We start from the raw sequence: 16192 nt of genomic DNA on the forward strand, positions 1-16192 counted from the left end.
CCCATAATATACATGGGCAATGCTGCCTGTACTACTGTTAGATGCACGCAGCTCCCTTTTCAAGCAGAGCCATGTAAGAGGGGGCAGGGTCCAGTCACCTCAATTATACAGTGCCCCAGGCTTGGAGGGGGGTTTCAGGCACTAAGAAACCCCCCTTCTGTTTGCCTATGGGTCCTGCTCGCAAGAGCATACAATCTAGAAGGAGAGGGGAATGGTAAAACAATAAGAGCTGATGAGACTCGGAGTGCAGGTGGGGACAGGATACACCCAGAGGAAAGCTAATGTTTTTGTGCTGTCTAGTGAAGAACATTTATAGTTATATTTGTCCAATTAATCAGTCCATAAAAAGGAGATAAAATCCTTGTTTATGGCAAAACTAAATTTAATGAATACTTGCGTAGGAACAAAGTTTGTTGCATTTAATCCCTTAAAGCTTTCTGTACCAGGAGTGGAAACGGTGATTGCTATAGGGTCTGGAAAGTAACTGCAAGTAAATCTCATTACTGGCATCACTAGGTACAGCTCCGCCGAGAGTCTCTGCACATTACAAAGTTCTCTAAAAGGATCGCAGCGCGGCTCTCTGATTTATTCATTCCCGCTAATTGAAGAGGATGAATTCTGATGTCCTAGAATCACTTTCATTCTTGTAACAGTGATATTAACATCTGCAGAAAATATTTGTTGTAATTACAATACACATAATAGCCCTCTGCAATCTCTTCCTCGCCTATCAGGTGAGATAGATGTTACACACGATTCTTGCGGTATTAAAATGATTAACGTTTGCTGTATACGCCTATTCTAAACTTCTAATAAATATTATGCATGAAACATCCATTGTATTTTCAAGGAAGAATTCAACTGTTAAACTGGTGTCTGCCTCAGTTCTCAGTATTGAATCATTCTCCATACGTATGTTCATCTACACATTGCCATCTCATTTGTTCTCTGTACTATAACTGGATGCCATTTTTAGTTTCTGTACTTAAGGTGTATGTGTAAAACTGCATAGTACCACTTCTTTGGTTCTTTGTAAAGGATGCAATCCTATGTATCTGTGCAGTACCACTTCTCTTATTCTGTGTGCAATCCTCTCTATTTGCTCTTATTCTGTATGTATAGATAACTGCACAGTACCACTTCTCTTATCCTATGTGCAGTCCTCTCTATCTGCTCTTATTCTGTATGTATGGATAACTGTGCAGTACCACTTCTCATATCCTTTGTGTGATCCTCTGTATCTGCTCTTGTTCTGTATGTATGGATAACTGTGCAGTACCACTTCTCTTATCCTATGTGCAATCCTCTGTATCTGCTCTTATTCTGTATGTATGGATAACTGTGCAGTACCACTTCTCTTATCCTATGTGCAACCCTCTGTATCTGCTCTTATTCTGTATGTATGGATAACTGTGCAGTACCACTTCTCTTATCCTATGTGCAATCCTCTGTATCTGCTCTTGTTCTGTATGTATGACTAGCACCACTTGTTCAAATAAACCTTACAAAGTAATGCACATTGCAAATAATTCCTGATACATTATACGTTATATGTGAAGACAACCCTAGTGTGTGCATTAATTAATTTAGAATGTAAGCTCCAATGGTGCAGGGACTGATGTGAATAATTACAAATCCTCGATGCATAATATGATTGGCGCTAGATATATAATAATAACATAAAATATTAGCATCCAGGAACAGTTTTATAAGAATACAGAATAAGTCACAGAGAACAGTTTGGTTCCGTCACATTGATGCAATAGTGAATGTAAAGCATATATAAAACACTCAGCAAGAACATAGGCCACCCAGTGGCCAATATCATTACACCCGCTGGTCCAATAAATAATAAAGAGGATTCACACTGACTCTGAGTAATTATAATTCCCACCTATGGGTCCAAATCTGAAGTCCATATTGATTTGTGCTAGCATTAGGGAATGCACGAAATATAACTTGGAATAAAATGGAAACATAAGTAGAGTTATACAATCTTACAGCTACATCTGTCTTTAAACACTGAATACAGCATTTTGCTGAATTAAGCAACGTGCAACAGGACCCACTATTTACTAGAGATGTTCACTGACCCCCGTGTTTTGGTATTGGATCTGGATTAACTTTGTGTTTTGGATTTGGTTTTGGATCCCGATTTGTTTACCTGAAATCCTGATTTCTTTTTTTTTTTACTAAAGTCACATAATTTGGCTCTTTTTTTCCCCCCTACATTATTATTAACCTCAATAACAATAATTTCCGGTCAATTTTTGTCAAGTGACAAGAACAATGCTAACCCTCCTGTTTCTGTGTGAGCAATGGCACTGGAAACTGGAGGGTGACAAGAACACTGCTACCCCTGTTTCAGTGTGAGCAATGGCACTGACCAATGTCACTGGAGACTGGAGAGTGACAAGAACACTGCTACCCCTGTTTCTGTGTGAGCAATGGCACTGAGCAATGTCACTGGAGAATGGAGAGTGACAAGAACACTGCTACCCCTGTTTCTGCTTTAGCAATGGCACTGAGCAATGTCACTGGAGAATGGAGAGTGACAAGAATACTGCTACCTCTGTTTCTGTGTGAGCAATGGCACTGAGTAATGTCACTAGAGACGGGAAAGTGACAAGAATACTGCTACCCCTGTTTATATGTTGCTAATGGCGCTGGATCTCCTGTGGAGGGAGGTACTTATGGAATCCAAAACCTGTGAGATCTGACAACGCAACAATAATGTTTTGCCTCGATTCAGCTTGAAAGCCTACTCGGATTCCCTAAGTTCGGGTGTGCTTGGTTTTCAGAAAACCAAGCTCAAGCATCTCTGCTATTTACATGTACGGCTTTGGATGAATTAAATATTCAGGGATGCCAGTCAACCGCGGCCCTTAGACATACGGCCTATTTTGACTTTTACGCATCTATAAGATGTTGTAAAAAACTCCTGATGCTCAGAACAAGGTCCAACCAAGGCCGCACCATTGGCCCAGAATTTTGCCGTACTGATGAGGTTTGAGAGAAAGATGCAGCATTTGCGGAGGAACAGGATTTGCTTAGGCAACAGGATGGAGAAAAGAGGAACTACAGCGTTCTATGCTCACTAGCCTTGTTTTGCAGAGCAGTACAGAAATAAAGATTCCTTTTGAGGAGCAAGATTATTAAAATGAGATCAAGGGGTGAATAGGAAACATTTTTAGGGGCAGTCTTTTCTGTGCGGAGAGTTGAATTTGACTCCAGTTCAAAGCTGGCGAACTTCTTTTCTCGTCCTACACCTTTAATACGACCCATTGTAGGTGCTTCTCGAGCAACATAACATAAAGAATACTCACACAGACACATGTGAAAAAACAGTCCCCTCACATTCAGGATTAATCTCTAAATCTAAACTATAAATGAAGAAAAACTTTTAATTAGTAAAAGTGGTAGGGAGTTGGAAAGAGTGGATGGTAGTGAACTACGCTGTGTGTGCCATCCAGGCCGTTGTGTCCCATTGCATGTTGGGTGGTCCTGGTAAATCAGGCCCACTGTCACTGGAATTCCATTGTTTATTAAATTGTTCAGCACTGCTCCTCACAGTGACTCATACAAACACAAATGACAAACACGCAGCGGCTTGTACAAACACAAATTAAATTAACTTAAAATAAATTAAGTTCAAACATCTGTTGTTTTCCCCTTTAGAAATTAAATGGGAATCTCCTTTCCTGCCACAAATTGAGGAAATTAAATAATTTGACTAGACGTCCACGACTTCATAGAATATAGCAGCCACACTAGTGACTGTCAGCTGGAGGGGTCCATTCACAATCAGTCAATCAGAAAACACTAGCTAGTTCTGCGGACCGTCACCATCATTGTAATTGCATCTTGTTGCACGAGTCCTCCTAACAAGGGTGTGGATTTTGTAGTAGACACCATTAGAACTATTTATCGTGTATATGTTGGCAGGTGCTTTGTGCTAGGGTCTGAGGATCCATTGTCGTGATTCTTCAAAACACTGGTGAGCGGGAGATGAAGTGAGCGAGCTGGAGAAGAAGGGAACCGTGGGGGAGGGCAAGAGCAACCTGTAGCCAATCAGAGCGATAGAACAGCAGCATAAAGTAATTCATCTCATCAATTCCTGCAAATCATGGGTAGACAAGTTTCAAGTGGGAGGGGCTAGTCCAACACCCAATCATCGGGCAACAGCACAGAGTGACGCGCATCAGCGTTCAAACATCCAACTTATACTTCATACAGGGCCATCTTTTCCATTGGGCACGATGGGCAGCTGCCCGGGGTCCCCACGGGCAAGGGGGCCCCATAGGCACGGCTCTTAATGAGAATAAATAATCCTGCAAAAGAAAAAAACCTGCAAAAAAAAAAACCTACAAGGGTCACTGAGCAAGTACATATATCTATCTTTTTCTTTATATATCTATATCTGTATCTGTATACATCTATATATCTATATCTATATCTAGGGGCCCCGGTGCACTGCTTTGCCCGGGGGCCCATAATGTTGTTAAGATGGCCCTGACTTCATAGCATAACAAAGTTCATAGTGTACCCAGTCCTCATGTCGGGGATAATTATATAACATTCACAAAAATACATTAACGCATTTTCGTTCAGTGAATTCAATGTTTAGAACTCTTATACTGTTCTGAACATATTAACCTAAAAAGAAAATGTCTGGCTGATAATGACAAAAAAAGACAAATGTAAGATAAAAATAAAATAAAAATATCTTTCTTAATAAAGTGAAATGTAACGTCTCTGACCACGTGTTTCTGTATCATTTACATTTATTTATGTCCTTCCAGCTCCCAATCCTTGTGCTACGAGTAACGGGAGAGGCCCTTGCTCCCATCTGTGTTTGATCAATTTCAACCGAACAGCTGCCTGTTCCTGTCCCCATCTGATGAAGTTATCCTCCGATAAAAGGACGTGTCGCGGTAAGAAGTTTTCAGGAAGAATTAAAGCTGAATGTTTTGTTGTTTATTTTTTGTTAAATACACCAGGAATACTTATAACCTACACATCCATGTAGATCGAGTGCAACCTAGTGCGTACACTTAAATATTATTACTTATTATTTTACTGTTGGCTTCAGCTTCAGAATATTATTTTGAATAAAATATTTGGAAATTACGCACAGGTGCAAAATAACTTAAAAATAAAATTAATAATTGGCTTTGTTAACTAGTAGCGCACAGTTATTTTGTGAATAAAGGATGATGGAAAAACAGACTAATTGGACCGATTTTCCTGGGAGGCCATCCATAAATGATTTAGAGTAAGGACTGTGCATACAAGCTTGTATCTATTATTTATTTTCTTCATATTTTTCTATAAACTCCTAAAATGATAGTTTCAATACGTATATAATGTAATCTTGTTGATACAATTCATTGCACCAAAGCTCGGTCCCCCACTGCACATTAATTTAGATGAGGCAATAATTGCACAAGTCACGTTTTTAAGGTGCAGAAATGCCCTCTCTAGATGAAGGTCACTCTCCCAAAATTCATGAGTCTCTTAGACGTTCTGAGAGAGAAAGTATGCTTTTAGAAGTTCCTATGGCTGTTACTCGATTTAAAATCCAACGTGTGCCTCCTCCGTGAATCAATAGATTATTTTATTTTTTTTGTAAAATGCGTCAGTTCTGGTTCTAAAAATCGGAAGCACAGCCCATAGAAAACGTTAAATAAAACCTGCACATTAACTATGAACAATCAAAGGAAACTTTATTACTCCTTATTTGTAAGTAGTTGGTACAGGAAGTAAACTTGAGAGTAGATACAAACAATACATGAAGAAGGGAACCCTACAAACCGGAAAAATAATTCATACTCTGGTAGGTAAGGCTGATTTTTTAAAAATAAAATAAGCTACAATTGCAAACCAGGCAGCAAAATTATGTGCGTCCTGGATCGATATCCTAATTGGCTATTGTTTGGTCAAATATGTAAAAAAATAGAAAATGTTACAGCCATGAACATGTTATTAGATTCGGAAGCAAAAAGTCATTTCAGGGCACATTAAATATTTTATCCAGATTTCTGTCAGGTTTATTATCCATTCATGGCTGGCAGGCACATAGCCCACTTGTCATGGCTTTTTTTCTTAAAACATGGCCAAGTCGAAGCACTGCTGCCTGAGATAACTAAACAAATAGCAATTTTTTTGTTCACTGTTATATACAGGTTTAATGATGGACGGATGTTGCTGTCCGTAGACCCCATGGAATAACAAGTACACAAAAGTTATTTGGTTTTTCTTTAGTCTGTATTCTTAATAACAGCATGTTTTATTTACATGATCGCGGCCCCGTTGTTTTAACATGTTGTTCCTTTGAATTCTTCGCTTGCATTCTCTGTTTGGTTTTCTGTTTTAGCCGGTTGCAGTTTTTGTAAGGTTTCATTTAATAATTTAATATGTACAGCTTGAGCCTAAACCACACATAGTAGAGGAAACCATTTTGTTGGCTGAACCAATATTCATATAAATACACCCTGATAATTTACTATGAGCCAATGTCTCACGAGCATTTGGTTGTGGAGTGATGTCACTGGTTCCATGAATTTTTGGTTCAGCCCATAAAATATCTGCCTCCCCTTTTCCTAAGAAGTGTAGGGTTAAATGACAGATGGGCAAAAACTTATTGGACATTTCTTAACTTGCAGAAATGAAGAAATTTCTTATCTACGCGAGGAGGTCAGAGATACGAGGAGTAGACATAGACAACCCGTACTTCAACTTCATTACAGCTTTCACCGTGCCGAATATCGATGACGTTACCGTGGTGGACTTCGATGCTGCCGAAGAGAGATTATATTGGACTGATGTGAAGACCCAGACAATCAAAAGAGCTTTCATAAATGGTACAGGCCTGGAGACGGTCATTTCGGGAGGTACGTCTACCAGCATGTTTTTTGCTTCTTAAACTAAACTCCCACCGGTCGGCTACCTCTCTTTCTCATCCCTTCTTCCCTTCTCCCCCTTCCTCCCGTCTCTCCGTCTCATCCATGTGTCTGTCTGTCTTCCCCTCCCTTTAGATTGTTCGCTCCTTTGAGCAGGGCTCTCCTACCTTCTGTTTCCATCACTTTTAACTGCGCTCTCCAGCTACTCAGCTCACCTCCTCTCAGTCCCTCTGCCCTCTGTCTCCTCTCGCTTCTCTCCGCTCCCCTCAGTGACTCTCAACCTGTCATCCGTGCCCACCCTCTTGGGCCATAGTTACCTGCCTATACTCACTTTTCCCCTCCCTCCCTCTCTTTCATGCTGTGCCTGAGCCCCCAGAGTTATAGTGCTTACTGTTACTTGTACTGTGCTGTTTCACCTTGTACTGTGCCATTGTTTGTCCTTGTACGGCGCTACGGATACTTTGTGGCGCCCTATAAATAAAAATTAATAATAATAATAATAATAATAACTACAGGAGGCCAACCCAATGGCGAGAACATCTAATGCCCAGCGAGGTCAGGTCTACTGTTGGGAAAGGTCTACACATACATAGAAATTACATTTTGCCAAGATGATCTGGGTTAAATAAAAATGAATATATCAACCTTAAGACTAAGAAACACTGCTTTCTGAATATAGTTTTATCCAATGCGGAGATCACACAGTGATGTGTCTTATTGACCATATGAAAGCCAGACAGATCAAGCAATATAGTTAGTAAAAGTTGCACGAAGGCACATACGTACGAACAAAACAATTAAAGTAATCTGAAGGTGAACAACCCCTTTAAATAAGTTTCTCTACTTGCATTATTAAATCAACTAACTAATAGCGTTAGGACCACTGCAATTATAGTATATTATAGTACAATATTATATTTTATAATATTGTACAATATTATGCACAATTATAAAATACAGCACATTATGTATTTATTTTTTATATCTTGTTTCATTATTTGCCCTAACTGCGGTAATTGTAGACTTGGTTATTAACGATGGCACAAATCTGCATCCCCCACGTGGCAGACAAACATTTGCTGTGTGAACATGAAACTTCAACAGAACAATTTCAAAGAGTCCCCATGGCCCGCAAATTGGCTGTCTTCATTTGCATGGCCGGAGTCTATAGGACAGTGTTTAATTTTTTTCCCAACATGTATTCCAGTGAATTATTATTGACCGTAAGTGTGACTTAATGATAATTGTTGCAGCAGGATTTCAACTTCCCTAGCAGTAAAACATTAATGATTATTAATGTTCCCTCTACGAGCCAATAGGGGATAAGATTACAGTGTTGTAGGTTATTTTGGTTACACTAAAGTGATAATTGAATTTGATGTAAGCTGTGCAATAATATCCTGGCTAAGCAGGGTTACAATTTCCTTTTTCATGTTTATGTCTGCAGATATTCCCAGCATCAGAGGGCTGGCGGTGGACTGGGTGTCCCGGAATTTGTACTGGATCAGTTCGGAGTTTGATGAAACTCAAATTAACGTGGCCAGATTGGACGGCTCGCTGAAGACATCAGTTATACACGGGATTGACAAAGCTCAGAGTCTGGCTGTTCACCCAGTCAGGGGGTAAAGTGTTATTATCTTCATTATAAAATTATCCTCTAAGATGTTCAGCGAAGGGATGCAGAGATAGCTGCAATGATGTTCTAACAACGTTAAAGGGACGTCCAATTACAGAGGGAGTACGTAGAGATAATGATAATTATTGCAACCAGAAATTGCAATGAGGAACCAGTTGCATTGCTTTAATTGAATTAATTGCCAGCTGCCTAGGAAATGGGAGCATAGCGTTGAAAATGGTGATGACATTATGGTTTATAGTGATCTTCATTAAGCATGTTCCTGCTGAAGGTCTTTAAATATTTTCAGCCACTTTCCGTTGTATCCCTGGGAAGGGCACTATGCTACGGCCATAGACGGAATGATCCCTCCACCCGGCCTGAGCAAAAGAAATTGATCAGATTCGATCAGATTATTATTGCACGTTGCACATGATATACACTTTGATATCAGCCCAAATATCCCAATATTGGAGCTTAACATATATGTATGACTGCTGTCCTGACAATAAGCTGCAGCCAAGGGTAGGTGCAGTAGCGGAACTACCATTGGTGCAGCATATGCAGTGCTCCGGGGCCCGTGGAGATAATGGGGGCCACTGCACGGGGAACTAGCAAGCTGTGGACTCCGGTTCCCTCCTTCCCGCTTCCCTGCACCAGGGCCCACTGCTCACTAGTTCCACCTATGGGTAGACCTATAATGAGTCAAGCTGAGGTTTTGAGGGCAGCAACATATTAGTGAATTAATTACAAAACTGCTAATTTTTTTGCAGTAGAGAACTAAGCAGCCATTGCTACCTTGTTGGAAGATCTAAAATATTTTAAAGGATGATCTTTGCCTTATAGAATACAACACTCATGTATAACTATCTATGGTAGGTTGTGTGAGGAAGTCAACATTTCGGTTGGCTTGGCCAGCAGCAGACTAGCATTGGGCACTCTCCTGGTTAGCAAACTCTCACAGACCAATTCCAAACACTTCCAAAACTTTTTGAAGTTTGCTAACCAGAAAACAAAAGAAAAAATAAATAAAATTAATTATTAGCAAAAATTAAACTTCAAAGAAAAGGTACATTGCCAATACCTATTCCAAGATGGTTTTATTCTGTGTTTTAAGAACTTTGATGATATGTCATTGAGTCACAATTTAATGAGCTATATCTTCGTTCCAAATGAGGAATCTGGCACATTATATAATTAATGAGCGCTTGTTTGATGTTCTCCTTCCTCCCGTAATGATGGATATTTGAAGCGCAACTGTCTAATTTTTTGTGTTCTATTTTTGACATTATACGTGTGTCAGAATCATGCCTGACACTTGATGAGATCTCTACCCTCCCAGTGCTCGTTTGGAGAATAGATCATTATATGCATTGGTTGATACTTGCTCGGATGCAGATCTTTCAGCAGGATTTTAATTAAAGGCTTTTTATTCTTATAGTTAAACGTTTCTGTGTGCCAACAATACTTAATGATTGCCTTCTCCAAATGAAAGTCTTCGGCTCGTACATTTTGTCCTTTCCTCCAGTTTACAGTGGACTAAACCAGCGCACTTGTTGTAAATTACTGACAATGTAATCATAGTTGTCTATACTATGTGATGGGCAGGAACGAGAATGTTTGGCACCCTGTGTAGTTTTCTCTCCTTGTTCCAAAAAAACCCCAAATTATAATTTACTTCACATTATTACAGGCTTTAAACCCATAGTGTTAATATATTTTTTGTAGCTAGGACCAGTTGCTATATTGACTTAAGCTCTAATAGAAACATTTACCAATACCTCCGCTAGTTTCTTTTGTTTAATTCTATATTAGAATGTCGTTAAATACACATTTCACATTTCAGTGTTGACAACTTTAATAACTTTAATGCAATTTTAATTTTGCAACTAAGGTTTAAGAAATGCTAACGAGCAAGTAACTTGTGAATGTACATTAAATATACAGTATTATTTATAGAACTGAGTTAAACAATATATGTAAATGTTTGTGTTCCAAAATTATTTGTCCCATTTTGTTGTTGAAATCCGACATGTTTAATATTGGCGTGAATGTAAATTCTGTATTTTTAATTCCTCCTTAATGCGGAAAAGAGAGAGGGGGCTCCGCAGGGAGCCATAATAATTGATAGTGTTGTGTGATTAGCTTGCATTGTGCTAGATAACATTGCAGCTCAGAAACTGTTTGTAGATTCAGACACAGGCAAACCAACTAATAGTAATAATGGAAGAATTGAAATTTTGTTCTTTGCTAATAAAGTTTTTTAGTCCAAAAAAATGTTGATTTGTCATTGGTTGAAGGATAAGGTATGTATTTTGTTTATTATGTCTTTTTTTTTTTATAGTGCAGAGATTGAGTGAATACTTCTTTACACCTTTATTTTATTTTTATCTTTTCTATTGTGCAGGAAAATATTCTGGATGGATGGAAACAGTATAAATGTTGCAAATATGGATGGAAGTAACAGCAAGATCCTCTTTCAGAATCAGAAAGAACCAGTTGGTGAGTATGCATTTCTTATTGTCACTTAAATATAGTAATCATTTTACAAGACTTTTAAAAGCTAAAATACAAGTTGGCTTATATATAAGATCTACATACTTACATATAGGAAAATGTTTCAGGAATGTATCGGAAATGAAGATATGTCAGATAAAGTGGTGATCATAAATATATATTTTCCAATACACAATAGACATGTTGTCAGTTTTCCCATTAAACGTCACTGCAGGCCACCTGATAACAGAGGACAGTAGCTTAAAATCAACTACATTTGTAAGTACAATGCCAGATTTGTCAGGTTCTGTCAACTTTTACCCATACTATCTGACTTTAGTTGAGGTTAAGTTACTGAGGTGAACTGTGAAGCGGGTGGAATGAAACGATCACTTAATTTCATTGTGGGGGGTGGGGCCAAAATTACGTAATCATCGCGGCACCTGTCTCGCAGGATGTGGGAGTATGGCCTGCACGCGGAATTCGTGAGTCTCCCTGACATTTCGGTAAAAGGGCAGGTATGCTTTTACCTGTATATTTGTGAATATTGCAAGTAGTTATTTTATATCAGGTAATTTGTGTTATAGTTTTAGTGGTTCTTTGAATTCCTTCAAATCAGAGGATTTAATTTTCCCTTTGTATTTGTCTGAGGTAAGTATAATGAATGAATGTACAATGCTCCCTCTTTGTATTGTCAGCTTAGTGAGGTTGGTGTTATAACAAGGGAGACATACAGTACATTGGAATGAATATATTGAGCATAAACCTGGTGATAAGTGAGGGTGACATGTAAAGAGGGAGCATTGCATATCTCCAAATAGGCCCGATTTTGGAGGGACATCTCAATTTGTGGACCGTAAAAGACTCAGGGCTTAAAAGGAAAGTGGGTGGAGTTTTGCACAAAGTTACCCAATTGTGGTGGAGTTTGGGCAGAACTGGGGTGGGGCTTATTTTGTCCCGCTTTCAGGATTCTAAACGTTGGGAGGTGTGGTTTGTGTAAAAGACACCTATTATTAGACATTGCCCAGTGAATTTGTTACGTTTTCTTGCAGCGCTCACCATTGATCTTAGTCATGTCCGACAATCCTCTGACAAGACAATACTTTAGGGAGTGCTTAGTGGTGAAGGATATGCACCACTTTATTCACACGTGGTTCTTAGTATCGTTTTTACTCACGTTTTTGAGGTCTTTGTAGGTTATTTAGGCTGCCACAATGCTTTTAGTGTCTGCAAATGCAAATTAAATACATTTTCTCATGTGTTTGGAAAAAGTCATGCAAATATAATGCATCGTACGCTAGTAAGAACGCCTGAGGGTGTAAGGTCATTAAAAAGAATATGTTTATTTGTAGTCTCGTTTACATGCATTGAGTTAAAAATTCTAGTAAAACACATGTAATTAATGTGTTAAGTATGTACAGAGATATGGCATAACACTATATTTAGCCTGTGCTTTCCTCTGCACTAAACACATTTAAGCAACTAAATGTTTTTAGGTTAAAGTGCCGTTAATAGAAGTAATGCATCGCCGGTGGGAAAAAAAAATCACTACTTATTTTTCCTAAAACACATTGACTGAGTAGATGACTGGGGCCCCCACACTGTACACACAGTCGGAGCCCTGTGAAGATAGCAATTTACTCATCGTGTAATGACTTTGCCAGCGGACCTTTGATTTAAGATGATGGCTTTATTTATAGACGTGCTCACAAAACATTTAGGGTTGGAGCCCTAAGTGCAGGAAGCTGTTAGTGGTCAGACAAGCAAACAGTGCACACAAACAATACGGAGTTCCGGGAGAACGCAGAGACCAGAATGACAGAAACCTGGAGACAGGGGAGGGTGTAGCAAAGTGCAATTAACCGAAGTAAAAACTACACATCAAGCTGCATTTTTTTAAAATTGTCTGAGGCCGGTTTTGTGATGTAACAAGAAGCAGTTTACAAAGCTGCACGAAAAAGGGCTCAAAAAGATTTTTAGATATTGGTTTCACTGGCAAGATTTGTCAATTTGCATCCGTTGTCTGATTGACGTCCACCGGAAATTTTGGTGCCCAGTACAAATAAAACAGGCAGGGGCCCCCTCCTCCTTGATATTTCCCCCCCCCCCCCAGGCCCGGTGGTGCTAAGGTGTAGTGTGAAGCATGCTACGGGACTCCTCCCCTCAGTACTGAAGTGCTCCACATGCTCCTCAGATGCCCCCTCACATGCCCCTCAAATGTCCCCCCACATGCCCCTCAGACCTCTACATATGCCACAGACCTCCCCACATGCCCCTTACATGCCCCTCAGATGCCCCTATACATGCCCCTCACACCTCCCCAAATCCCATCAGACATCCTCACATGCCCCATACATGTCCCTCAGACGCCCCCCACATGCCCCTCAGATCTCTCCAAGGCGTTGGACATAGTGTGATTCTCTGGCAATGTTCTGCTAGGAAATCTTGGGTCCTGCTTTCCCTGATAGCAGTGGCTTCTTTCAGCAGGATAATGCTCCCTGTCACACTGCAAAAATTGTTCAGGAATGGTTTGAGGAACATGACAAACTGTTCAAGGTGTGGAATTGTCCTTCAGATTGAGCATCTGTTGGATGTGCTGGAACCACGTCCAAGCAATGGAGGCACAGCCTCGCACCTTACAGGACTAAATGGATCTGCTGCGAACGTCCTGGTACCAGATACCACAGGACAAGTTCATAGGTCTTGTGGAGTCCATGCCTCAATGGGTCAGAGCTATTTTGGTGGCACAACAGGGGCAGTCACAATATTAGGCAGGTGGTTTTAAAGTTGTGGCTGTTTTGTGTATATATTATACAAATAATCATGAACAGTGATATCTTGGTAAATGTGTTGTGCCCTCATAGAATGTACAAAGCACACATGAAAAACATTTTCCTCATTCCAATCTTCATTTTTCTTCACACCAACTCCTCTTTGGTGAGAATCTACAAATAGAGCTCTGTTCAAAGGGACTATATCCCATGTGTAGCCGTACATCTTGTCACGTCGTTACGGGCAAATCTTTTCTTAATTCCACTGTACAGAGCATTCGTTTTCTGGAGGCTAATTTATCTGGCTCAATCCTCTGTTTATTCTAGATCCAAGCCTCTACCTACAGCTGGTTATTGCTACAGATAACACTGAGATTTGAGCTTTATCCCATATCTTAACGAGAGCTGAGCGCTTCTAGCACAGTGTAAGATCAGCTATGATCCTGTCAGTTCTTAGCCGTGCCTCACATTATATATGCGTTGGCTGTATGTTCAGCCTTGAAGCGTCCCTCCATAATTACACTTGTGCAGTGTGGTATTTAATTGATGCTCAAAACAAAATATGAATCAAACTCCTGTTAGCTTCCTATATTCCTGGTTTACATAGACGTATTAATAAAAATCTCACCCAAATTAGTTTGTTGCGTTTTTTTGGGGTTAAAGTAATTCCAGGAAACTTTTAGGTTGTATTATTAAGAGTTCCGTAACTCAATTTTGGGCATTTTTAGGAGTGAATTGTAATGCGCTACGGAATTTGCTGGCGCTATATAAATAAATGTTGATGATGATGATGTTGATGAGTGAATGACTAAGGCCAGGGCACTTTTATATTGTTATAATTGATATCAGATCCTTTGTATGTTCCCAGTTTTGGCGCCGTCAACTGGGCCTATTAGACGTCATCACCCACCTCCTTCGGACCTCGTTTACCGCCATCTCTAAAATGATCAGATTAATTTTAATTTGATTGTTGTCGGGCAGCAGAACGGTTCTTAGCAGCAATTGGCAAATCATCATCTGATGAGTTCGAGTATATGGGTTTAAAAATAAATATGGATTTCTCTTTCAAAATGTCACGAATGAACAAAACAGACGGGCGACTAAGCGTTTGGCTAACGTATTCCTTTTGTACGCTGTGAGATGGTTAAAAATGCATAAATAATGAATTATACCCTCCTTGTATTATCTGCCACAGCAAGAAACAGACATGATGATTTGTGTATTGCTGTCACATAATAAATAATGATATAGTCACATGTTTTATGATGTTTTGTATGCAGGAACAAAACCAGCTTACAGTATATCACCAATGCGGTACAAATCAGCACAACGTTGGTGTCAGCCGGGTACTGGATGTATCATATTTTACGCGCTTTACATTAGCCGGTGAGCCCTTCAGTCCCTGCCGTTACCATGAAAATAAACCCATCAATTTTAATCTTCGCGTTATGTTTCAGGCTGATTTATAGTAAGAAAGTCGTTGTTTAGGGAGTTTCAAGATGAAATTCGCTCATTGGCGAAAGATAATACTGTCACATTTATCAGCGTTTTTAGCATTTTCCACAACTTTATTATTAAATGATGCTCTTTATTGTACAGTCAGAGAAAGAAAACTTCCTTGTATCTTTACATTCCTCTCTGCAGTCCTGATTACAAAACACGGACACATGGACCCACGCTGGTATACTCAGGCCACCCCCCAATCTGCTCAGCCTTTAATCATGGCCAAGCGCTCAATCTGAAATGTCATGTTCATGATGCAGAAAACAGGGACTCTTGTGTTTATATCCCTAATGCTTTGGGAATTATAAATAACTGGGCTATGTGGTGACATTTTTAAGGAGCCTTGCCCTCAAATTGTCTCTACAGCTGTTCTCTATCCTAAAATTACAAATTGCATTGCAAAGCATTAATTACCTCTTTACCAACTGAACACAGGTGTCTGAAATCTGCATATCCTCATTTTATCCTCAGTCCATGCTAAGTCCAGTTGCTGTCTACGTACATTAATATGCTTGTAGACGGAGGGGGTTCTTGTGATAACATTTTGTACTTTGGACCTGGAGCCCCGGTGCTTTCCTGGGATCCAAAATAGATCTACTAGTTGCAATAGCCAAAGGACAAAGCTTGATATAAGAATGGGGAGCTGGCAACTTTTTAACCATCAGAAGTACATGGAACAGCCGCTGTATCCCACATGTTTACAATAGTTGGATATTATTGGAAGGATGCAGAAATAACACCTCAAAGTCATGTTTGCCAACCATAAAATGTGATTGGGACAAGAATGTGTAAAATCTGTTTTTCCTAGAAAATGGAAAATATTTGCGAGAGCTAAAGGCAGCTCCATTTCTCAAAGATACTTCTTTAAAAGCTGTTACTTGCCTGACACGTCTCTTACAGGCTGC

General features: G+C 39.6%; 1 protein-coding gene across 1 annotated transcript in view; it reads left to right on the forward strand.

Annotated features, from left to right (window-relative positions):
* LRP1B (LDL receptor related protein 1B) overlaps positions 1 to 16192 on the forward strand; it is a 728477-nt gene that overhangs the window by 374297 nt on the left and 337988 nt on the right. The window contains exons 27-30 of the mRNA XM_075181401.1: positions 4803 to 4934; positions 6666 to 6893; positions 8350 to 8524; positions 10925 to 11019. Of these exons, the coding sequence (XP_075037502.1) occupies positions 4803 to 4934; positions 6666 to 6893; positions 8350 to 8524; positions 10925 to 11019 (630 nt within the window). The remainder of the gene's footprint in view (positions 1 to 4802; positions 4935 to 6665; positions 6894 to 8349; positions 8525 to 10924; positions 11020 to 16192) is intronic.

This window comes from Mixophyes fleayi, chromosome 7, assembly GCF_038048845.1.
Source record: "Mixophyes fleayi isolate aMixFle1 chromosome 7, aMixFle1.hap1, whole genome shotgun sequence".
In the NCBI taxonomy this organism is placed as follows: Eukaryota; Metazoa; Chordata; class Amphibia; order Anura; family Limnodynastidae; genus Mixophyes; species Mixophyes fleayi.